Source organism: Saccopteryx leptura, chromosome 2, assembly GCF_036850995.1.
Source record: "Saccopteryx leptura isolate mSacLep1 chromosome 2, mSacLep1_pri_phased_curated, whole genome shotgun sequence".
NCBI lineage: Eukaryota > Metazoa > Chordata > Mammalia > Chiroptera > Emballonuridae > Saccopteryx > Saccopteryx leptura.
Genome location: NC_089504.1, coordinates 265,261,836 through 265,287,732, shown reverse-complemented (window position 1 = coordinate 265,287,732; position 25,897 = coordinate 265,261,836). Strand labels below are relative to the sequence as shown.

The window sequence follows — 25,897 nt, the reverse complement described above, 5'->3', positions numbered from 1 at the left end:
CTCTAAAACCCCTGAGTGATTGGTGTATGAGTGGGGATCTCTGATGTCTGAGTCTAAGTTCCAGGAATGTGGCCTGTGAGCACCTGAGAGGCCCCTGATGGGAACCGCTTAGTGATTGCTGTGTGAATGGGAATCCCTGGTACCTGAGCCTAAGTTCCAGGAACACGGCCTGCGAGCACCTGAGAGGCCCCTGACAGGGAAACCCCTTCCTTTGTCTGTTGAACTGTGTGCCTAAAAGTCAAGTGTAAATGTAAAATAGTAGATTGTCTATTTTGTAAGTTCTCTTTGTCAGGAAAACCTCTGGTATAATTTTAATTGGAATAGGTAAAGCACGCTCATTTAAATTTCTTAATTTGTATGACTGTATGTGAAGTCTTTGTTTAATGCCTAACTGTGTCTGTTTTTAAGGCCTGAATTAAGTTCTTGCATGAAAAAAATTTGAAATTTCTGGCTTAAAACCAGAGGACAAAAATGAAGGGAAATTTGTAAACCTCATATGAGTTAGAGGCTGTCCGCCAAAGCCTGCAAGTTATAAAGTAGCAAAATTCATAGAAATAATAAAAATTCTTAAATAGTGAATTGTCTATACTGTAAATTCTCTTTGTTCATCCGAGAAATCTTGTGACATTTCGTGGTATGGGCCTTTTCCCCCAGATCCACTAAATCTCTTTTCTTGGATCCAAGACCTCTGGCTTCAGGGCACTCTGTCTGACTTCTCCTCTGAAGAAATTGTTCTCTTCTGTTGGCTCCTGCCTCTTGCCTTGTGTGATGATTGACACCTCTATAGTCAAACATCCTTTATTCTGAGTGCTAATTATTATCTGTCTTATCTTTCTTGCCTTTTATTGGTGTGCTGATTTCTGAATTCTCCCAGACAGTTTCAATTTTGTAGATCAGTGCCCCAGACATTAAATATGGGAGGAGAGGGCTGAGGAATGTGCTCCGGGAAATGTTTCTCCAGCCTCTGGGGGCAAAGGGCTGGCAAGTAAGTGATTTGGGTAAGAGAAGAGCAGAAGGCAGGGCCAGGATGTGCTGTGTGCGGAGTGACGGGGGGAAGGGAGCTAGAGTAAGGTGGCGGGGACGACTAAGGGTGGGGTGACTGAAGGAAGTATAGAATAGAAACTAGTTTCAGATATTCAGATATCCACCTACTGACCAAAAGAAGTTTTATCCATTTGGAAGATACAGGTTAGGAATAATATTAAAAAATTAGAACTTTGCTTTAGAAAAATCTTAGAAAAAAAAAGAAAACAGGGCCAGGTAGAAATGTTTAGAAATTAACAAACCACGGGTGTGGACCTTGTTAATTATCAGTTTCTTGAAATGAATTGCAGCTCCAGGAAGGAAAATGAGTAATGAAATCATGAGTAATAGGATTATAGAGAATGGGATTGTCAGGGACAGGCCCTCTGGCTGCCTCTCCTCTTCCCCTCCCTAAGACATGGGGGTCACGTGGGCCCTCCATGGGTTGGGGTGGTGGTTTGTCACCCTCCACTGGTGTGTAGGAAGTTGTGAAAGGGAGAATGAGTGTGGAGTGAATGGGGCTGGCACTAGGAGAAAGGCCCTGACTCTCTCCCGTGGGGCCGAGGCGGGTGTTGGGTCCCCTCCAAATTTCCCCTACCCTTCCCCAATTCCTTTGTGTGGCATAATTGTTGTTTGACATGGGAGGCATGAAGTTCACAGGGAAACTCACTGCTTTAGCCACTATGGTAAAAAATTGTAAGAAAAGGTTCTTGGGATTATGGGGTTACTATGTCCCCAGAGAAACTGAGGACTTTGTATGAACTGGAATAGCCCACTGTTGGGAAAATGAGTTTGTAAAATTTGTGGGTTTTAATTTGCTGCTTTTCTTGTTAGAAATAACGCTGGACAGCTACTCAGAGCAAGGCTGAAAAAGATGTACCGGATCACATGGCAGTGCTGGAAGCACCTTTCAGACAGTCTTTTAAACAGCCTGCTGAGTAATTTGCAGACCCTGTAAGTACCTAAGGAAGGAGTGGTTACTTAGCTTTTATTTCTTCTCTGAGTTTTGGTAGTAAGGGAGGGGTTTTCCAAACATTATTTCAAAAAGCATAAATCCTTCTCTATAGGGGGTACACTTTGCCCTAAAGAGGGCCAGTTTTCACCGGTTTCAAAAACAAATTTGGTTAAAGTTTTCTTTACGATTCGATTTATGTGTTCTACCTGCCCTGAACTGTTGTAATTCTTTGGTATTTTACCACATTCCCCACTGGTTTTATATCCTGAGTCAAATCCTTGACTCATTTTTAACAAGGTATATGAGGCAATTCTTAATTTTTATAAACTTTCTTAACTATTTAGAAATAACTGGCTTTTAAAATAATTTATTTTTTCCCTTAAAAAAAAGTATTGTCATATTTCATATTTTTTATTATTAAAATTATACAATTTTTTTTTAGTCAGAACTTAAAAAAAAAACCCGGTAACCTTTAGTGACAACCAAACTGGCTTTTCTTTTACTCCAGTTTTCCTCCTTCCTCAAAGTCTGATTAAAAGGAGGTCCTCAGTGAGTTTTTTCATACATTAGCTGTGTGTAGACCAACCAGCTTCCAGTTTGTGGCTGGAGCAGGGCATGCCATCCTTCTCAGGGTTAACTTACAAAGGTTGGTGGGGTCAGTCTCTGCTGTCCATGGAGGTGTCTCTCCTGGGACTGCAGGCTTCAACCGGCTATGGTGGACCCACACGGGCATGCAGTGGGGGTGGTCAGGTTCACAGTGTAGGGACCTGTCCATGTGGGAGTCAGTCCTTGGGGAGATAGACACTAAAAGATTTATGAATGTCTTTAATATGTAAAATGACATTGCTATTGTGTTACCTTAAAAGTTTTAACGTTTTTTTAAAATTTTTTTTTGTATTTATTCATTTTTGAGAGAAGAGAGAGTGAGTGAGAGAGAGAGGGAGAGAGAGAGAATGGATGAGGAGCAGGAAGCATCAACTCCCATATGTGCCTTGACCAGGCAGGCCCAGGGTTTTGAACCAGCGACCTCAGTGTTCCAGGTCGATGTTTTATCCACTGTGCCACCACAGGTCAGGTGAAAAGTTTTAACGTTTTTTATAGATCCTCTAGAAAATGTTATAAACTTGTTAATAACTGTATCATGCTGTCATGCCCCCCCAACCTGTATGTAGTCAGGGGTATATAACCAGCCTCAGTATTATATTTGACACTACATGATTTGGGTCAGCTATACCCCATGTTAGTCATATGCAGCCGGCTTAATAAAACTCCTCAAAAATTCATTTGGACTTAGTGTCTCTACATAAACCCACAAAAGTAAGGTACAGTACTTTACAGCATTATTATTGTAGAGATTTAGACACTGCAATGCAAACGTCTTCTGAAAAAGAAATAAACTCAGTGAAGGCAGGAACCCTGCCTAGCTCAGTCCACTCACCACAGTGCTTGACACATTATTAAGAGCTCAGTAAAAACTAGTTGAATGATGGATACATCCTTCAGGATTGTTTCGGCTTATGTTGTAGATCCTTTTGTCTTCAGAGTCTTTGGAATACTATATATTGTGAACTATTGTAGTTCTCACTGTTACATTTTGAACTTTAGTTCTTCTCTTGGAGGCAAAAATACAAAATATTTTGTTGGGGTTGTTACAGATAATCCAGACTAATCAATTTATCTAAGCCCATCATACCTATACATCCTTATTCTTCACCTCTTTCATTACTTTTTTTTTTAACTCTTCTAGCTCAGTGATCACTCCCTTTAAAACTCTGTTGCTCTTACAATTAGATAATAGTTTAGCATTATTCACTTTTATTTTCTCCGTGAATTTGCTCTCTTCAATCATTCAGGGAAAGATATTAATTTTTAATTCTTTGTACCTTTCAAGGTGCTTACAGTTGCAAGTACCTGATATTTATCATAAGGGAAATTCAAATAGCATAAATGGATTGCAAGAATTTTTTTTTCTCTCTCTCTTTTTTTTTTTTTTCTGAAGTTGGAAACAGGGAAGCAGTCAGACAGACTCCTGCATGCGCCTGACCGGGATCCACCTGGCACGCCCACCAGGGGGTGATGCTCTGTCCATCTGGGGGGTAGCTCTATTGCAACCAGAGCCATTCCAGTGCCTGAGGCAGAGGCCTCAGAGCCATCCTCAGTGCCCAGGTCAACTTTACTCCAATGGAGCCTTGGCTGCAGGAGGGGAAGAGAGAGACGGAGAGGGGGAGGGGTGGAGAAGCAGATGAGTGCTTCTCCTGTGTGCCCTGGCCGGGAATCGAACCTGGGACTCCTGAACGCCAGGCCGACGTTCTACCACTGAGCCAACTGGCCAGGACCAAGAATTTTGAATTAGATAATGAAGACAGTAAAATACTAAGTTTAAACAAAATTTTCAGAGGCGGAGCTTTAGCTTCCAAGGCTTATGGAAATTTTTATTGAGTTGGTTCTTAATTGAGTCCTTGCACCTGAGACATAGAATTTCTAGAAAATTGCATGCCAGAGACCAGCATTACCTTTGTAGATTGCCCTAAGCAACGAGCACCCTCTAAAATCTTCCTTAACATTTGCAGATGAAGCTTCTAAACATGCTCCCTTTTCTATCTATGCCTCTTTGACCTACTGTTCCTCTAAAATCACTTAGCAAAAGGCATCTTCTCATTGTTATTCACTGTTCCACATGGTCACACATGGGTCATTCAAGAGCATGCAGATAATTTCACTTCCTATCCTCTACTGTTAGAGGGAAGCATAAAATTCCCAGCCGAGGAAAAAATATGAAGGTGGCACTCTAGTCTGAGTGGTGGTAATATATAATAAATGCAAAGTTCTTGCCTTGGGTTTAGTATCATTTTCAACTTCATTTTGCCAGCCATTAGTTAGAAGGGTTAGCAGTGATGTATTGTTTCTCTCTGTTGTTTAAAGAACATATACTGAAGTGCTTGGATAGCTACAAAAATGAACACTTCACTGTACTTATGATGTCCCAGGCACTGTTTTCAGTATTTTATATGTATTACATCATGTGATTCTCACAATAACCCCAGTAGATATTCAAATATTCGTATTGTAGATCAGATAACTGAAGGACTGAAAAGTTAAATAACATGTAGGTCACAGAGCTAGTAAGTGGTGGAGGCAAGACTTGAACCCACATGGACTGGATCTGGGTCATATTAATAACCACAGGACAGCGCTGCCTCCCATACAACCATGTACTGCTTGCTATTTTGTGCTCAACTGAACCCAACTCTCCACTACATTACTAGGTCCTTGGGCTTGAATCTTAGGGATAACACTAGGGAAAAAGTGTTGTTAAAAGTGGACATATAAATTTAAGATTCTGTGTGTGAAATACAGTCTGTTGTCAACCTGTTAAGATTCATATCCTGGCTCTGCCACAACCACGTGTGACCTTAATTAAGATATTTAATTCCCTTTGCCATAGCTACTTCATTTTGAAAATGTACTATATCACTTCTAAAACACACTTAAAAAAGTCATTTGGAAATTTCTGGAATGAGATGTCATGTCATACTTTGTCTGTTTTTCTCTTTCTCAGAGGTGTATCTAAAATAATGTCTTACAATCAATCAGAGCATCTGAGATCCAATGAAACATCTGAGAACCTATATCACAACAAGTAATTATAAAGGTGCTTAAATCAGGGTCCCCTTGCCTCTTTAGATTCCTTTCTTCATTTTTGTTTACCTTTAAGGCATTTTCTTACTGTTGTGGCAGCACTGCAATTTATTTATTTATTTATTTTTAAATTTATTCATTTTAGAGAGGAGAGGAAGAGAGAGAGAGAGAGAGAGAGAGGAGAGAGAGAGAGAAGGGGGGAGGAGCTGGAAGCATCAACTCCCATATGTGCCTTGACCAGGTAAGCCCAGGGTTTCGAACAGGCGACCTCAGCATTTCCAGGTCGACGCTTTATCCACTGCACCACCACAGGTCAGGCTGCAATTTTTTTATTGTAGTCTCTGCTGATCACTGATGAACCTGATCTTCCTTTGACTGACAGCTGCCTGGGGCTAGGAAGAAGGTGACAGAGCCTTGAGGATGCCCAAAGCAGAAAGGCTAAGGAGACCGTACGTGTAAAGACAAAATGCCTTCCACCTTCCGTGAAAAGTGAACACTAGCAACAATAAAACAAAACAAAATAAAAACTAAACATAACAACAATAAAACCCCAGAAAAGGAGCAATGAAGGAGACTTGTGTATGACAAACCAGATGCCAGGTAGCGAGAAAAGAGAAGAAGAATTGCCTGACCAGGTGGTGGCATAGTGGATAGAGCATAGGACTGAAATGCAGAGGACCCAGGTTCGAGACCCCGAGGTCGCCAGCTTGAGCGTGGGCTCATTTGGTTTGAGCAAGGCTCACCAGCTTGAACCCAAGATCTCTGGCTTGAGCTAGGCGTTAATCGGTCTGCTGTAGCCCCATGGTCAAGGCACATATGAGAAAGCAATCAATGAACAACTAAGGTGCCACAATGAGAAACTGATGATTGATGCTTCTCATCTCTCTCCATTCCTGTCTGTCTGTACCTATCTATCCCTCTCTCTGACTCTCTCTCTGTCTCTGTAAAAAAATTAAATAAATAAATAAAAAGAGAAAAAGACTTTAGTATTGTGTTGAATATTTCACATACCATTACATTAGTTTTGACATTAAAAACCAAATTCAGAGACAATAGTAAATTAATAATATTCCAAAATTTTACTTTTATTAAAGGCATTATTAGTAACCTACTGCTCGATAATACAGTACTCATTCATTTCTGTGGAGTTGGATGTTAAAATATAGAGCTTAACTCAGCCCTGCTCGTTTTGTTTTAATCATTATATTGCTCTCTGTGTTCATAAGATCTCACCATCTTAAAAATTAATATATATTTAATGCGTAATATAAAACTGATAAATTTCCTATCATTGAAGGAAAGTGCTTGCAAGTGTGAGTGGGAAGTACAGTAGCCCCTGGGCTCACTGCAGGAGGGACAGTGACTTTCACTTCCAATAATCCAGGGTGCTATGGGGGAGACACTTCCTTCTGGGTGGGGAAGGGGAGGATGTGGTGCTCAGAGCAGAACTCTTTGGTTCTTTGAAACGTGGTGCTTTAAGAAGTTTTCACATAGCAACAAATGGAGACTTGAATTCTTGTTGGAAGGCCTTTCCTTTCTTATATGAAAACCACCCTAAAGCAGTGGTCCCCAGCCTTTTTTGGACTACGGACCGGTTTAATGTCAGAAAATATTTTCACGGACCGGCCTTTAAGGTAGGACGGATAAATGTATCACGTGACCGAGACAAGCGTCAAGAGTGAGTCTCAGATGGATGTAACAGAGGGAATCTGGTCATTTTTTAAAAATAAAACATCGTTCAGACTTAAATATAAATAAAACGGAAATAATGTAAGTTATTTATTCTTTCTCTGTGGACCGGTACCAAATGGCCCACAGACCGGTACCGGTCCGCGGCCCCGGGGGATGGGACCACTGCTCTAAAGGACCCTTTAGCAGCTACAGGAACTGAAACAAGTCCTCAGCTAACTCAGTGGTTTGGGGAAAACCCACTGACATCACAATCTGAAAACATGTTCTAGAGTTAGACTGAGCGGCCAAGGCAGCTGGTGTTTTCATACTTGTATATAGTTAAGTCAGGTTGTAATTTGTCATTGAAGTTAGCACACCTGCCATAGCTCAGAGTTTTCCTCGATTCCAAATGAGTATTTATTAAAATGAAAGTACATTATAGTGCTTTAAAATTAGAAAACTTGAAGACAGGATTAAGAACTAGAAATTAAGATAATGTGAGCTCCCAAAAGCAGATGGATTTCATTACAATTTTCCTCTTGATTCCATTTCATCCGTATCAGCAGGAATTTGTCTGCAAAGATTTTGTGCGATGTTGAATGACTCAGGGCTCATGACACCTTTTGGAGTTTTTGCTCCTTCACAAAATAAAACTTTTTAAAGAGCAGAGTAGGTACTTCAATACTTGTTGATTGATGTGAGATTTCATTTGCTAGAAAAGAATGTAGTTCAAGCTCATCTATAAAGTCGCTGAGAAACGAATGCACTGTTCAGGTAGATTATATCTCCATGTAAACACCTGGACTTGATAGAAAGGCATCAGTCACAGGCTTCCAAGTTTCCATTCTTTAAATCAGTAAAAGAAAGAAAATCCAAACTCCTTAGTTTAGCTTCCGCATTATCAGTAAACTCCTTGGAGGCTTTCTGCAGTGGAAGCCGGGGTGGTCCCATTGGAATCCCAGACACTAGAGTCATGATGGCTTTGGTCTGTGACACTCCAAAACCTATACAGAGAAAATAAATAGGAAATGTGACTGGGATTGTACACTTCATCATCAACATCCTGAAGTAGAGATACTATTGGTACAGTGACTAAAGTGTGACATTTGTAGTCAATATGGCAGACTGAGAAGACATAGGGACTCCCTCTTCCTCCTTCCAACACAGAAATACTGCAAACAGTGTTTTCAACAAATTGACAAGCTGTAAAATAAAACAAAGTACAAGACTCAAAGTTAACATCAAAAACAAGAAGGAGGGACCTAAGTTATCAGGAATAAAGAGGTCAGAGTAATGAGGAGTTGAAGCCAAATGGTCCATGAGAATCTGATTCAGGGGTATACTGTTGTTGCTCAAATGATACAGGACTTCATTGCTGGGAGAGAAATTAGTTCAAGCATAGTTTATGACTCAAAGCTGCTGTTCTGGGGCTGGTGTTATAATGTTGGCACAGGAATTCAAGAGGAAGCCTTGGGTCTGTGCATAGCGCGGAGCTAGACTCAAACTGCAAGTGTAAAAACTGGTAACCAGCCTTCTATGAAAACCAAGAGAAAAAAACCTGGCTTAGGGATAGAGGCTGAGCCCTTGACTTCTGCCAGGACTGTGGATGGAAAAGATTACATGAAAGAAGTCTCAAGCCTGTGCCATATATGAATGAAAGATCCATATTTGTATCATGCATGTGACATAGGAACCAGACGAAGAAAATAACATAAAGACTGGTTAGAATTGGTGAAACTATGTGTCCTAACAGATGCAAATATAAAAACACTTGGTAGGACATCTCACAACCTAGAGCACAGTGGGCTCTCTGGAAAACAACAGCTTCTGAAGACTGATTCAAAGTTAAAAATGACAAAGTATGTGAGGAAAAAGAAGCTTCATGAAAGCCAGCTTGTGCACAACTCCCAAATTTCAGATCCAGCAAACTGATGATACAAAATTCTGAAAGAGACATCACAGAAGTAAAAGAAGCAACAAAACCCATAGGCTAAGAGAGGGGCATATAAATAAACAACAGCGAGATCTGAAGAAAAAATAAATAAAAACAGCCAAAGAGAAACACTGAAAATGAAAAATACATAATCAATGAAAGTAAACACAGCTAAAGATAGAATGGATGATTTTGAAGGTAAATCTTGGGAAATAACCCAAAATAGAAAACAAGATATTTGATTTCTCATCTGGCTATTGCTTTTGGATCCATGGCATAAGAAGTAATAACTTTTTGCTTGACCAGGTAGTGGCACAGTGGATAGAGCATTGGCCTAGGAAGCAGAGGACTCAAGTTCAAAACCCCAAGGTCACTGCCTTGAGTGTAGGCTCACCAGCTTGAGCGCAGGGGTGCTGGCTTGAGCGTGGGATCATAGACATGACCCCATGGTTGCTGGCTTGAGCCCAAAGGTCACTGGCTTGAAGCCCATGGTTGCTGGCTTGAGCCCAAGGTCGCTGGCTTGAGCAAGTGGTCACTCGCTCCTCTGTAGCTCCCCCCCTCCAGTCAGGCACATTTGAGAAAGCAATCAATGAACAAACTCAGGGGCCACAAAGAAGTATTGATGCTTCTTATCTCTCTCCCTTCCTATCTGTCTGTCCCTATCTACCCCTTCCTCTCTGTCTTGCTAAAAAAAGAATAACTTTCTTTTGCTAAGTTAAATTAGTTACAACAATTTAGCATTGGGAAAGAAAATACTAGAATGTCTAAATATATAGAATATACTGTATTTCACCATGTATAAGACGCACCCTTTTCTGAAAAATTTGGGGTCTAAAAACTGGGTGCAACTTATACAGTGGTTGTGGCATTTCAAATGCCATAGATGGAACTGAGGATGAGGCAATATATGAAGACAGTGATTTGTCATCAGACACAGATGAGGACAAGCTAATGGGTGGGAGTTTTGACAGTGATGAGGAGTTGTATGAATTTTATGATGAATTAAACTTGAGTTCAATAACTTTAGATAATACATTTTTAAAAAATTTTGGGCCCCCAAATTAAGGTGTGTCTTATACATGGGAGCATCTTATACATGGGGAAATACAGTAGTTTGATGAATGCAAAATAGCCCTTCCAGGCTTATTATGAATGGTGGAACAGGACTACAAATTTCTTAAGACAAGTTTCTCTTTGATTAAACCATGCAAACTCCAACTCCCAAGAAACTCTTTAATGAGCTTAAGGTATATTCTTTTAGAGCATAAAAACTGTCTTCAAAAGTCCCCTTTCAAAATGCATATAATTCTGGCAAGAGTTAATCCTTTCAGCTAATACCTCACAGCTACATTTTGTAAAACTGTAACAGTATCACTGCTGGTATGCAAAAACAATTGTATATACACAAGTATATAAATTTAAATTTTCAATAGTTCATTATCTACTTTAATGCACTTTAGGAACATATAACTATCATAACAAACCTACAGGTTTTTTTTATTATTATTTATTTATTTATTTATGTAATTTTTACAGAGACAGAGAGTGAGTCAGAGAGAGGGATAGACAGGGACAGACAGACAGGAACGGAGAGAGATGAGAAGCATCAATCATTAGTTTTTCATTGTGCGTTGCAACACCTTAGTTGTTCATTGATTGCTTTCTCATATGTGCCTTGACCGCAGGCCTTCAGCAGACCGAGTAACCCCTTGTTGGACCCAGAGACCTTGGGTTCAAACTCGTAGGCTTTGCTCAAACCAGATGAGCCCGCGCTCAAGCTGGCGACCTCGGGGTCTCGAACCTGGGTCCTCCGCATCCCAGTCCGACGCTCCATCCACTGCGCCACCGCCTGGTCAGGCCAAACCTACAGTTTTATAGAAAGTATTTCTTAGAGCAAGTGAATAATAATAGGTCATTAATAGTACTAGCTGCACACAAATATGACAAAAATCATGAAAGTGGAAAAGCAAATGGGAAACAACACTGTCTCTGAAAGACAAAGAGAGCTAGCTGAGAACCTTACGAGTTTAAGGGACATAACACATCATAGGTGCTTCAGGCCAGGATGAACCAGAAAGGCTATGAAAGGGTGGTAGGAGATTTACCAAAAATAAACCTAAAACTTTTCCTGAACTTGACCCAGGTTCTCAAGGAGGGCCAGTCTCTTGTAGAAGTGGAGTGAGATGGTGGCATTTGCCATGTGTCATAGGATAAGGCTTAGGAGACACTGGAGAGGTTGCTCTTCCTAAATTCACTATATTTTCCTCAAATTTTACTTTGGCATATTATGCAACCCTTCATCCATTTAAACTCAGTCGTGTTTATAAACTCTCTTTTTTTTTTTTTTTTCTGAAGCTGGCAACGGGGAGGCAGTCAGACTCCCACATGTGCCCGACCGGGATCCACCCGGCACGCCCACCAGGGGGCGACGCTCTGCCCACCAGGGGGCGATGCTCTGCCCATCCAGGGCATCGCTCTGTCGCGACCAGAGCCACTCTAGCGCCTGAGGCAGAGGCCAAGGAGCCATCCCCAGCGCCCGGGCTATCTTTTTGCTCCAATGGAGCCTCGGCTGTGGGAGGGGAAGAGAGAGACAGAGAGGAAGGAGGGGGGGTGGAGAAGCAGATGGGAGCTTCTCCTGGGTGCTCTGGCTGGGAATCGAACCCGGGACTTCTGGCACACCAGGCCAACGCTCTACCACTGAGCCAACCAGCCAGGGCCTATAAACTCTTTTTAAGTTGCCAATACTTTGGGAGTGCTGTCAGTCATTCACAGTTTAGTAAGATCTATATTCAGACCGCCATCCCCCAAGCACTTAGGCTGAAATCAGCCACAGTGTAGCAGTAGAACTTTAATGAGCAGAGGCAAATAAAGGGAGGGAGTGCTGACAGTGCAGAAGAGAAGGAACAAAAATGGTGTGCGTGTGTGTAGAATGGGGAGGTCAACAAAGTATTCAATGGAGGGGAATGGTTTGAGAAAGGGTGCCCAGACCCTCCTTCACCATTTTATCAGGTTGGCCCTGAAGGTTAATATTGGAAAGAATTCTACTTGCAACAGAGCATTAAAAGGTGTTCTGGTTGAACCCTCAGAGAAAGTGATCAAAATGCCTCATCACTTTCCCTGAAATCCTCAGAGAAAGTCCATTTCCTTTATATTCTCCAGTAGCAGACAAAGCAGGAAACTTACCTAGTTTGAACACAAAGTTGATAAACCTCTGAATGCCAAACTGGAAAGGAACAAACAAATCTATAGTCAGTATTACTGAACTGTGATAACAATTTAAAGAACTTAGAGGTCAAATAACAGAAACCCCAAACCAAAAAGTCCACACACCTTGGTTTTCGGAAGGTCTGTCAGAATGGAGAAAACCAACCAAGTGAGGATGGCTGAGATCCATCCAGGATACGGTAGGATCTTATCATACATTTCAGCTTTATAAAATGGACCCGTGCAGAAAAGAAGCTCCAATGATAGAACAGTGCAATAGAGAGTGAAGATAGGGAAGCCAGCCTTTAACCCATCAAGCTCCCACAGGTAAACTTATCAGAGATTGCAGTTGTTTCCAAACTGGGGTTCACTAACCTCGGCCAAGGCAAAGATCTATGGGAATCAATTTCTAGATACTCAACTTCCATAAGTGCTAATTTCCAAAATGGATCAGAATAAGAATTCACACAATGCAGAGGTGTGGGTTGTCCTTTTATATTTCTCCTTTCACAGTCTTTCTTTTTCTTCTACTTTTGAAAAAATAAAGACACATCACTGGCCTGGGACATGTCTGAGAAGCACATAATGGAGCAAATCAAAACACTGGTATTGGTACTGACAGAGAAGGTGATAGAGTGATTTCTCTAACTAATGGACAGCAAGTCCTCTAAAAAAATCAGACATTTTCAGTTTTCTTGCTTTCAATAGTGCTTTCAATAGTTGCTACTCAAGTTGTCAGCTGAAAATCACTAAATTATTACATTTAAAGCATCCTGAGTTTTGGCACATGACTCAAAAAGAATTGAGTGGCACTGCTGTAAGAAAATCTCTTCCATTCTTTTCTAGTAATTTATATACTACATTTGATCTTAGCCAAACAGCCGAGAAGCTAGTAATTTCTATAAGCACGGTTTTATAGCACTTACTTCTCTAAAAACAAAAACCAGAACTAGTGTCGATTCTGAACTTCAATTCATCTTAGCATTAAGTAATATTCATCCATGATTTCATGAACTAATTTATAAAAAAAGACTCCCATCCATCTCATTAAGAGATGCATTTTCAACATTTTTACTTTTACATTGGTTTAATCAATTGTTCACTAGTTAATAAAAATTCAATGCAGAATACAATTTTTATATCCAGAGCCTTACAAAAATATATGTATATTTTTGCCCTTTATTCCCAAACTACAGCACATCATATTCACGAGTCTGTACTTTGCTGCTTTTTAAAAAATTTAATATATCATGGAGATCTTTCTAGATCTGTACATGTAAAACTATCTCATCTTTTTAGTGTACTATATATAATTTGACTGTATAATTCACAATGCATTTAACCATTTCCTTAGAGATGGAGATTTGGGCAGTTTCCATCTTTGGCTATTATAAACAATGCCATAAGGATCATCTTTGTATATGTGTCATTTCACTTATGTAAGCAGAAGAAATGGTATTTAAGTCCATGAGAATGACTAAGGTTTGCCCTAATTTGTTACTTGACTGACTCTTCCCTCAACTACAGAGACTACAGACTGCTTCAGGGCAGAGACCAGCTTTATTACATCACACACTCAGCCCAGCCGTGTCCTAAACACACAGGAGTCAATGAGTGGCACTCGCCCCCTTCCTTCTGTAAGTCGGAACAGAGTATGCGGAGAACTAACTTCCTCACCAGTACTGTTTTGAGCAGGACAATTTATTTGAGTGGGACTAAGGGGTGGGGGTGGACACCGGATCAGCCAACAAGAAGCAGCCATAAAGAGTCCATATCCTAGCTGTTTCACAAGTCACTCTACCCTACGCTTTCCCTGTCTTTCAGCTCAGAGCAGATTGGGATTTTCAGAACTAACTTTTTTCTTGGGAAACTAAGGAAAAAGAAAGCCAGGAATGCAAAGAGATGGCAGAGACCACACAATTCAGACTGTTTAACGTAATTTAAATCTAAGTAGTGCCCATGTTTAATTTAGTTTGTATAGCCTCCTGGGTCTTTATCCTGTTCTTGCTCTTAGCTCCACCTGGTCTGGGGCTGAACAAAAGTCAATATTTAAATAAACTATTTAAACTTTACATAGGAGGCAGAATCAGGTAGGCTCCAGGACAGGTCACCTGGTCTGATCTGGCTATGCCTTTCATTCCCACTTACCGTATTTCCCCATGTATAAGATGCTCCCATGTATAAGACATACCTTAATTTTGGGTCCAAAATTTGAAAAAAAAAAATTACATGAAGTTATTGAACTCAAGTTTTATTCATCATAAAATTCATATAACTCCTCATCCTCACAAAAAAGCGGGAAATGCAAGTAAAAAAAAAATCTACAACCACTGTATAAGATGCACCCAGTTTTTAGGCCCCAAATTTTTCAGGGTGTGTCTTATACCTGAGGAAATAAGGTAGTTTCCTGAGCTACTCCTCTTGGGCACATTCATTATCCTGAACATCCCTGTGCTCTTTTTCTTGTGCTTACCCTATTTCCTCCCATCTCCTTCCACTCACTCGAAGCACACACACTGCCCAGCTGGCGAGATCAGTTCTGCTCAGCACAGCTCTTTGTTCCCTGGACAGCGAGTCCGTCCTCCCTGTAACACCCACGGCAGCCATTTCCCTGGGCTCCTCCCTGTCGCACATGAGCCCCCACTGCACTTCTCTTCCTGTTTCAAAGCCAGTGGCTCCTGCTTCCTGCCGGGTGGATGTTTTCCATCCTCAGCACATTTCCAAGGTGAAGAAGGCTGATCTGCTCTGACTTTGAAAGAAGTCTCCCCATGTTAGGTCGCTAGCTTCACAGCTTCTAGTGACTTGGTTGTGACATCCTCAAGGGGAGGGCAAGGGGCCATTTGCTCACATGTCAATTGCTACTATTTTACAGTCACAAAAATACAATCATTGCTGGGAGGAACAGGGAGGAGTCACTCCTGTATGGGGCCTGTCCTGATTTAAGGTGACCAATTGTCCTCCTTTAGGGAAGACAGTCCTTCTTTTGTAAGTTCCGTCCTCCCTTGAAAAGTGTCCTCCTACATGTCATCCTTTTTGATATTGTAACACTAATCTGTAAATGTCTGTATTCGATCAATGCAGAGTCAATCTGTTGTGTGTTATGTCATGTATCTGTCACTGACATGATGATTTGTCAAGGATCAGTATATAAATGAGTACTTTTTTCTTACAATTATAATTAAAATTAATAGGCATGTAAGCACAATTACAATAGAAAATATTACAAATGTTTTTATTATGCATTTATCATATTATAGTGTATTATTGTTGCAATGAATAAAATGTTTCTTTTATTTATAATATTGTTTTCTTCAATTTATTTTTGTCCTTTTCATTATAAAAAAGTTGATCACCTTATTACACATGTGGAAACACTGACAATGGGGACAGGTTTGATTTTAAACAAGAAGAAAGTAAGAAACAGAAGGAAAAGAAAGAGGCAGTAAGGCGATTTTCATGAGGGCAGGTAGGGTGGAGTGAGAGGGACTAAGAGTTCTCAAGAGCGAAGGAAGAAAGGCTGTGATTTATGTGAAAGGAAGAGAAAGTTAACCTGATAATTGAGGGCTGAAGAGAAGTCCTTCCGTTCAAAGGCCTCCAACATCTGGTTTGTCTTTTTTCCCAGGTAATTATAGGTACTGGAAAAACAAAACAAAACAAAACATTATATAGTATAGAAACAATGACCTAGTGGGAAAGGTCCAGATCTTCAAACCCCTCTGCTGCTTACAGGGCATAAATACTCTGATCTTCTAGGAACTCTATATGTAGGCCCTAACCTAGCAGAGGGTCAGGTGTCTTCAGCTGTGAGTTTCCCAGCATTGCTCGGCAGTGCCAAGAGGAGGCCGAGGACACCCGAGTGAATAAAGAAAATAAAGAAAAGTGGGGAAAGGATAAAATTAGAAAGAAGAAGAAATAATGAGAGATGAAGGTATTTAGCAAGGAGCCGCTGAGGCCAGCCCCTGCCCTAGGGCACACAGAACACAGAGCTAGATAAGAACTGTGGGTACAATGTAGTATCGGGGTGAGTCCTAAAAAGCCTTACGCTGAGGAAGCGAGTGAAGGGGGCATCACAATAACAGGCAAATCCCAACAAATTACCTAATTCCTTGACCACTTATATATTACCTAGAGGCTGGTATCTAGAAAATAATAATTACGTGCCTGTTATATTCTAGGTGCTTGACATAAGTCAGGTCTCATTCTCTCAAACCCCGCAAGGTGGGCCTGGTTTCTGTGTCACTGTGGGGACACTATGGATCAAGAACAGTGATGGAGTTATCACAAAGTTTCCACCATGGCAGGCTGCCCTCTGTTACCATTCAACAAAAAGAAAAGTTATTTGGTCTGGAAAAATGGTTTTGTGGACTTAAAAAGAAAAGACTATAACTTGAGCAATATAGACAAATATCTTGGACGAATCACTAAAATCTTAGAGAAACCAGGAAGATAGGTTATAAGAAGTTGTAACTAGAATGTTTCCCTATTGATTGGTGACTTCTTGTATTGTAAATCAGTAACAGAAAACATGCTTATCTTGATGGTACCAAGAATAGAATGTTCTTCATGCATGTAGACATCAACAGCAAGGGGTTCCAAGAACATGAAGTTCATATTATCGTCTGAGAGTAAAGTAAAAAAAATAATAATAATTTAAAAAATATATATATATATGAAAAAAGTCACTTGTGGGTGTGAAACAATCCCATGTCCCAATATGTACACGAATGTCTGAGCAGTTTCAGAACACTACATTCAAATCACAGAGGTCTTAGGTGTGTGTTCAGTTAGAGAGGGACGCGATTCTAATTAAGAAGACATGAAATCTAACCAAATGTACTCTGCTTATAAATGATGTTGATAGAATCAAAATGTCTAGTATTAGAGCCCTGGCCGGTTGGCTCAGCGGTAGAGCGTCGGCCTAGCGTGCGGAGGACCAGGGTTCGATTCCCGGCCAGGGCACACAGGAGAAGCGCCCATTTGCTTCTCCACCCCTCCGCCACGCCTTCCTCTCTGTCTCTCTCTTCCCCTCCCGCAGCCGAGGCTCCATTGGAGCAAAGATGGGCCAGGCGCTGGGGATGGCCCTGTGGCCTCTGCCCCAGGCGCTGGAGTGGCTCTGGTCGCAACATGGCGACGCCCAGGATGGGCAGAGCATCGCCCCCTGGTGGGCAGAGTGTCGCCCCATGGTGGGCTTGCCGGGTGGATCCCGGTCGGGCGCATGCGGGAGTCTGTCTGACTGTCTCTCCCTGTTTCCAGCTTCAGAAAAATGCAAAAAAAAAAAAAAAAAAAAGTCTAGTATTGAGGCCAAAAAACAAAGAGTCAAGAAAGTCACAATTTCCAGGGTAAAAAAAGTTCCACAGGCAGATGCAGGCATTCAGGTTGCTTTGGTAGAAATGGCCCTGCAGTGACAATGAATGATATAGGCCTTCCTGGCTTGTGAACAAGCCATTAGGACTATGTATTTATAACTCAATTACTCTTCATCAAAACTATGCTCACCAAGACATGTTATAAATATTATTTTGCTTCCCCTGTACTTTTCCTGCAGAGAAGAAATGCACTTTCAGTCAGTATAAATATTTCAATCAATCTGCTCGCAGGCACAGTTCTAATGAATAGGTTAGCACGTGCAGTGGGCATGCTAATCGAATTGCCTGCTAACTAGGCATTGGACCACATGACTGACTTCTTGGCTGCAGCTGATAGGACCTTAGTGGACACTTTATCTAGTGATATCCTGAGCTGCCACCTTTGGGCAGCCACAGTTGACCACGTGTGGGCAGAAGCTGAGAAAGCCCATCTAGAGAGAAAGAAGGAAGGGGAAATGAAGAGTGTGTAGAGAGATGCAGAGGTGAGCGTCTCCAAGGGACCACAGATGGGGAACGAGCCGCCTTGGCTGCTGAGAGCGTTGTAGTGCCGGCTTCTCACCTTCCCTTAGGCCTGGCTACACTTCCTCATCTTGAGTTTTATGTCATTTCCTGGTATTTTATAGTAAAACCTTCGTTTGCATAAGCTAGTCTGAATGTGTGTCTGGTATTTATAACCAAATAATTTCCGACCAAGAAATTCTGTGCCCGCACAGAGCTCACGCGCCTCACCTATAACTGCCAACGGAGGCTTCTAGTGACAATGACTGAGTTGCTACGACCTACTGAATTCCCTCTCACTGAAAGATTGTGGGGAAGAAAGGCAACTTCTATAGGAAAGGTGTATGTGCAGGAAGTATGACTACCGAGGAGATGAACGTCTCTGTGGGGGGACTTTCCATTTATACATTTATAGCCACTGGGAAAATGAGCCCTGCTTACCTGCCCACTGCTCCAGTTGCGCCCATCACCAGAGCACTCAGCAGTTGCTAAGCAGAAACAGATAAAGAGTATTCACTCTTATGAAAAAGTGAGAGGCAATGCTACTATATAAGCAGCACCAGAAATTGTTTGGGAGGGACACTAACCCGTGGGAGATGCCAAGGGTTGTCTTACCTCATCCACCCCGAAAAGGAAAGCAAACTGTTGCTGGCGATTCTGATCAACACACTGCCCGAAGTCTAAGAGATCTGTGTCACTAAACTTCAGCCCTTGGAAGCTGGGGATCTTCTCCTGAATCCCATCCAACAACTCCTCGGCACGAACTGCTCAGAACAACGAGTGCCTCATTAATCTGCACACCTCTGGAAAACATCAAATAACATCCCCCAGGCCCCCACACATCTACATTGAGTTACCAGGAGCTATATTCTCAGCCTTTACTGACCACAGGTTGGACATGACCACCTGCCCTCGCCTAGCAGGTCCTATGTATTTGTCAAATTATAGCCCCAGCTCTGGCCAGTTTTCTCAGTGGATAGAGCATTGGCCTAGCATATGGTTGTCCTGGGTTCAATTCCCAGTCAAGGCACACAACAAAAGTGACCATCTGCTTCTTTACCCCTTCCCTCTCCCCCTTCTCTCCTTCTTCCTCTCCCACAAGTCAGTGGCTCGATTGGTTCAAGCATTGGCTCTGGGCACAGAGAATAGCTAGGTTTGTTCAAGCTTGTCAGCCTCAGGTGCTAGAAACAGCTTGGTAGACTCGAGTATCAGCCCCAGATAGGGGTTGCCTGATGGATCCCAGTAGAGGTGCATGCGGGAATCTATCTCACTATTTCCCCTCCTCTCACTTAAAAAAAAAATTAAAGCTCAAGTCTTCTGTTCCTTGAAGACTATCAATTGATATTTAGAGAGCACAACTTCTATTTTTATTTTTAAGAAAGTTAGGAAAGGAATGGGATTTTAAAAAATAATCTCCTAAAAAGTCTCATTTCTTCTTCCTGGAAAAGTGTAGTAATAATAAAAGAAAAGCTAGTAGAAAAGTGAGAAAAGGTCAGCGTACCTTCCTAGGTGTCAGGCACTGAGAATACAGTAGGTACGAGGTAGACACAGTCCTTTCCTAGTCGGGCTTCTAAGCTGTGTCTTCCTGTATAAGAAGGAGGGGCGTGTGTGATAGACATGGTGTCCACCGGAAGTGCCCAGGAGTCTATTCCTCTTTCTTACTTAACTTCCCTTGTAAGGTGGTGTCAATGACTGATAAGGGCTGACTTAACTTTGATGAGTGATCTATTTCGGAGCCATTGGAACTGTCTAGTCGACAGTGTTGTGCATTTACACATGGGGTGGGTGGGAAGGAGTGGGGTTGCTCTGTGCAATGAGGTAAGATGTGGGAGGGGGAGAGAAAGAAACGTGGAAGGGGCAGTACTTACTCTTTACCCCCGTCAATGCGGGGATGTGATAGTAATAAAATGGCAGTTCCGGGGCAGCAGCTGCCACCTCCTTTAGGAAATTAATGAGGTCATCTGAAAGAACAACAGGAAAAGTCAAGATATGAACACGTGTAGAACGCTGGCTCTCCCTGGTAGTTGAACCAGCTAATGAAATGCAGCCATTCTTTTCAGAAGCCGACAATTCTTGGCCCCTCTTACCATCCCTGAGATTGCATATTGCAAGGTCTTTGCAACTCACTTCATTCGAAGTTTTATTTTCCTTTCTGTAGGAAGGTCTACATAAGATGAACGCTTCCCTGCCATTCTAAAGTACTATAAAAAAACTGCTGCGAACCTTTCCATCTATTAAGAGAAGCTCATGAAATACTCTGACAAAACTCAAAAGTCCATCAGGTGGGACTCTTGTCCTCTTACCCCAGAGGGGCTAAGTGGAGTCAGTGAACAACAAAGACTTTGCATTCGGACCAGAAAAATAAAGTTCTAACAGGAAATTCTACAACATAAAGATAAGCACCATCTGCTCAAAGAGGGAAGTTACAAGAGTAGTCGCACATCCCACAGTAATTCAACCCGAGTTCGCTAGTTTTCCCTCTTGGGGGGAAATCGAGGTACATCAGAAGAGAGCTCACTCTATTTACTGAGGGTTTGGGACTTCCTACATCATCCAATGAATGCTTCAACGGCGACATTACCGCAGATAGTAAATAATTTATCCAGCAGAACTGCTTCCAACGCCACGGGAAAGTGGGAGAGAGAATCTTAACGCTCTTCACCTGAATGCTGTGATGATGTAGGTCTGTCTGATTAATACTTTCGACAAAATTATAACATATATTTTATTCTTTTTCCCTTGTCTGTCTTTTGGAAAAAGGATTTATGTAAAAAAATTTTAAAGCTTTGTGGGGAAAAAAACCCCCAACAAAAACAAACCTTTTCAAATGTTCATTTTAAATTCCCAAAAGAGCAGTATTTAAATTACTTATCTATACTAACAGCTATTTTCTACCAATCATAGGTGTTATTTCACAATAATTTCAACCTATTATACAGTTAATTATGGATATATTTAATCATGCATGCAAAAAACATCTTGTCTGTTTTTAACCCTTTTAAAATGTGTATCTCTTTTGTTGCTAATCAAAAGGATTAAAAGGACTCAGTATACTGGGAAACCACAAGTAGTTTTCACAGAGTGTGGAGGAAGAGAAAACAATGCCTTGATATTCTGGAATCTGGAAGACAATAGATGCTTCTGTGAAATCTCTTTTCAAGTTCATCGCTTACTCAACCTTGCCCAGAACATGTAGCCTCAACATGCACAGCATTCCTTTTCTTTGAGAACTATGGTCCCAGGCTTTGCCACGTGACTCTGACACTGCACAATTCATTCAACAAGGAGTGGACACCTGACCCAAACAAAGGCAGCTATAAGTTGACCTGGGGCTTGGTGGATGACCCAATAAGATTACTTGGCAAAGGACCAGAAATCCTTTGATGAAGTCTTTTACGGATCCAGGGAGGCCAAATATTCTGGAGAATGGCTGTAGCATTGCAAATCACGCCTCCAGTTCATAAAACTTGACTCTCACGAGTTGACTATAACCTTTGTGAATGAAGGCAAGAAGAAGTGAACCACGTGAGGTGTTCTGCATTCAGACCTAATTACCTTTGTTTCTTGGCTTGAAAAAGAAAGGTGCAATGACAGCGATGGCATCAGCTCCTATTTCTGCTGCATGTTTGGCCTTTAAAAGAAGATGACCGTCATTAGGATCTGGTCACAATTCTGACGTGTGTAAGTGTGAGAGTTTTCCCAAACCAACAAGCAATTCTCTGACACAAGCTGGGTGTTATACAATTTAACTCAACTCAGAAACTGTCCACCTGGGCACGGAATCAGGTTTCACAGGTGGAGAGCTCATCCTCTACTCCCCCCACCGACTTCAGATGCCAGTCACAAGGCCAGGTCCTCACCAGTGCCGGCTTCACAAGCACCGGCTATAGATTAGAGGCTCTCACGGCCCCCTCCTTAGGTTGATTAATTTGCTAGAGGGATTCACAGAACTCAGAAGAACATTTTCCTTATTGGATCACCAGTTTCTTATAAAGGATACAACTTGGGAACAGCAGATGCACAGGGAGAGGCACGGGAAGACGGTGCGCAGCTTCTGCGCCCTGCGGAAGGCACGCGTGTGCACCCTCTCCCCAAGTCTCCATCTGTTCACCCAGCTGGAAACACTCTGAAATCCCCCCTTTTGAATTTTGACAGAGGCGTCATTTCATATCACAATGAAGTCATCGGCCATTGATGAGTAATTCAACCTCCAGCCCCTTCCCTCTAAGTCAGGGGTCCCCAAACTTTTTACACACAAACTTTTTCACTGTCCCTCAGAACGCTGGAGGGCCGGACTGTAAAAAAAAACTATGAACAAATCCTTATGCACACTGCACATATCTTATTTTAAAGTGAAAAAACAAAACGGGAACAAATGCAACATTTAAAATAAAGAACAAGTAAATTTAAATCAACAAACTGACCAGTATTTCAATGGGAACTATGCTCCTCTCACTGACCACCAACGAAAGAGGTGCCCCTTCGGAAGTGCAGCAGGGGCCGGATAAATGGCCTCAGGGGGCCGCATGCAGCCTGCGGGCCATAGTTTGGGGACCACTGCTCTAATCCATTATTCACTTGGTTGGTTGTCTTGGCAACCAGCCCCCATCCTTAGGTGCTTTACAAAGTTACTTCATTACTGATAAAGAGACACCTTTATTGCTCTCATCACAGGAAGTCCCAAGGGTGTTAGAAACTCTGTGTCAGAAAATGGACAAAAACCACATTAAAAACCACATATTGCAGTTCCCCCTAACCACGTGGCTGGTTTATTTCATTTAACATACTGCCCTCTAAGAGGTTCATCCATATTGTAGCATGACAGGATGGGTTTCCTTCCTGTTTAAGGTAGTAATAGTCCTCTGTGCGTATGCACCCTCTTTCGTCTATCCATTCATCTGTAGATGAGCATCTGGGCAGCTTCCACCTCTTGACTATTGTAAATAGTGCTACTATGAACATGGATGGGGTGATCTGTTGTGTTTCAGTTCTCTCTCCCACTCTTTAGGCAGCAAGTCTCAATTTTTACTACTCATCATGGCTGAACCCCATTTTCTATCTCCTCTCTGCCCAGCAGATGGCTTCGCCTTTTCACTTCCTAAAGAAAAGAGTAGAGCTCACAGTGTGCTTCTTCCTGCAAACTTTTAGCTACCTCTATACCCATCCTGACTTTGCTCAGAGGAAGAGGGGCCTCCGTCTCCTATTCAAACTGCTGCTACAGCACTTATGACCTTGGGCCATTCTCTCTGGGGCCCTGTGCCTGCTTCTAGATGGCGAACTCCCTGGGTTCCCATGCCTTTTATTCTCTGGTGCAGCATCCAATATATGGCAAAAATGATATTGATTTTAACTTCAGCATAAAAATGGAGGCCTTTGAGTGGTCTCTCCCAGATGGACCTACATACCTACCAGTTCTTGTGAGTCCTTCAAGCTCAGAGCTCCCACATGAATTACTACCTGATCCAGCCTGCAAAAGAGAAAGCACGGTGGCATCACTTGGAGCTTATGACAATACAGAAGGGCTACGCTATCTTAGTTCGTGCTGGTTTGGCAGTTAGCTAATATCTGATTCATATCTCAATCTCACGACTACATCCCTACTCTGGGAAGATGCCTTCGCTTCCTCAACACCAAAGGTGAAGCTGCTTTCACACATAGACTCCCTCACTCCTTCTCTGCACTCAGCTGCGTCACCATCTATGCTTTCTGCACGGCTTCTTGGCTGTCTTCCAAAGTTACTCTACCTGCTTTTGTTTTTTTTTTTCAAACCCTCTCCCCCAACCCGACCTGCCTCCCACCAAGACCTCCATCCAAGGCATCAATTCTCCATTCTCTTTCATCTCTTCTCCCTTGGCATAGAAACATGCTCAAGACTTCCCCACGTGAAGAAAATGAAGCCGCCCTTCCTCCTCCCTAATCTGCTGTTCCATCTCTCCTTCCTTCACCAGGAATGCTTCCTGAGGATGAGCTATGCCCCGCCCCTACCTCCTCAGGTCCACCCCCTTCCTCCACCACCGCTGCCTGCTCCTGCTAAAACCCGCTGGTTCTGCTCTCACGGAGGTCATCGGTCACTTCCTCCGTGTCAATCCCAGGGTCCTGCTCAGCCCTCCACCTGCTAACGTTCACAGCATCTAACAATTACCGCAACAAATGCCATAACAAACACAGCGTCTCCTGCAAATAACTAGGGTGAATTCTCATGTGATAGTAGTCTGTGTCAGGCACTGTTCCGCATCCTCCCCACCGCCTTATAAGATGGGGACTACCGGCCCTGGCCGGTTGGCTCAGCAGTAGAGCGTCGGCCTGGCGTGCGGGGGACCCGGGTTCGATTCCCGGCCAGGGCACACAGGAGAAGCGCCCATTTGCTTCTCCACCCCCACCCCCTCCTTCCTCTCTGTCTCTCTCTTCCCCTCCCGCAGCCAAGGCTCCAATGGAGCAGAGATGGCCCAGGCGCTGGGGATGGCTCCTTGGCCTCTGCCCCAGGCGCTAGAGTGGCTCTGGTCGTGGCAGAGCGACGCCCCAGAGGGGCAGAGCATCGCCCCCTGGTGGGCAGAGCATAGCCCCTGGTGGGCGTGCCGGGTGGATCCCGGTCGGGCGCATGCGGGAGTCTGTCTGTCTCTCTCCGTTTCCAGCTTCAGAAAAAAAAAAAAAAAAAAAAGATGGGGACTACCTTCACTCCTATTTTATAGATGAAGTTCAGGCTGGTTAAGACAAGCGCGGGCTTGTCTAAATTCATGGAGTTGGTGAGAAGCCCCAAACTCAGGCAGCCTGGCTCTTCAGTCCTGCCTTTAATTACCATGTGATATGGACACTTTCCGAAACCATCCTTCCTTCAGTGGCAGGATTCACTCCTCACCTCCCTCCTCGCTCTGAGGACTGTCTGTCTCTGTCCACCTCAGGATTCCTGCATCTGGTGCTTTTCCTAATGTTCATCCCTAGTCTTCCTCTTCTTTTATTCTGCCCATGGTCTCTCTTCTTTTGGGGCCCCGGATCTGCCTGAAATTAGCTGACAGCTTATGCAGACCTATCCTCAAGGCTGGCACATAAGCTCAGAGCACTCAGGGTGCCCTCGTGCCCTTTAAGGGTCACGGCTTCACACTGCCAACCTCTGCCCCAGGCTCCCTTGGGATTTACGGCCAATCTTTGCTTCCACCTGCAGCAACATGAGTCCCTCCCTCCTCTGGTCCCTGTTTATTATTTATCAGGAGGATCAGAGTGTTAGTTTTCATGATCTGACATCTCCATTGGGTGGTAAGCCACCTGAGGGCAGAGGTCCTGTTTTATATCCCTGGTGCTGGCACGGTGCACAACACACGACATAGTAGACAATGAATAGAACTTGGTGAACTGAATGTGCTCAGCGAACTGACACTGTCCTGTTTGTTTCACCACGATGTGAATTGAGAGTTATAACAAACATATATCATCATAGTGAAGTTCAGTGGGGCAAGGATTTCACCACGACAAAGAGGAAGCCTCCTGAGGGCATGCGATCAGTGCTCGGAGAAGATCTGGAAGAAGGAAGCAGGCCGGCAGAGGCATCAGGCACCCGGCCCCAGAAGGGGCGGAGCAGGAATTTCTCAGCAGAAGAGCCAGGAGCCCAGCGGA

At 42.8% G+C, this 25,897-nt stretch overlaps 1 protein-coding gene across 1 annotated transcript in view; it reads right to left on the bottom strand.

Annotated features, from left to right (window-relative positions):
• Positions 1 to 6,681: 6,681 nt before the first annotated feature.
• NPL (N-acetylneuraminate pyruvate lyase) overlaps positions 6,682 to 25,897 on the bottom strand; it is a 182,937-nt gene continuing 163,721 nt past the window's right edge. Inside the window, exons 5-12 of the mRNA XM_066361698.1 lie at positions 23,699 to 23,756; positions 21,845 to 21,920; positions 20,158 to 20,250; positions 18,905 to 19,053; positions 18,731 to 18,777; positions 15,976 to 16,060; positions 12,405 to 12,444; positions 6,682 to 8,292 (exon numbers count right to left, since the gene is read on the bottom strand). Coding sequence (XP_066217795.1) covers positions 8,108 to 8,292; positions 12,405 to 12,444; positions 15,976 to 16,060; positions 18,731 to 18,777; positions 18,905 to 19,053; positions 20,158 to 20,250; positions 21,845 to 21,920; positions 23,699 to 23,756 — 733 coding nt within the window. The 3' untranslated portion in view covers positions 6,682 to 8,107. The remainder of the gene's footprint in view (positions 8,293 to 12,404; positions 12,445 to 15,975; positions 16,061 to 18,730; positions 18,778 to 18,904; positions 19,054 to 20,157; positions 20,251 to 21,844; positions 21,921 to 23,698; positions 23,757 to 25,897) is intronic.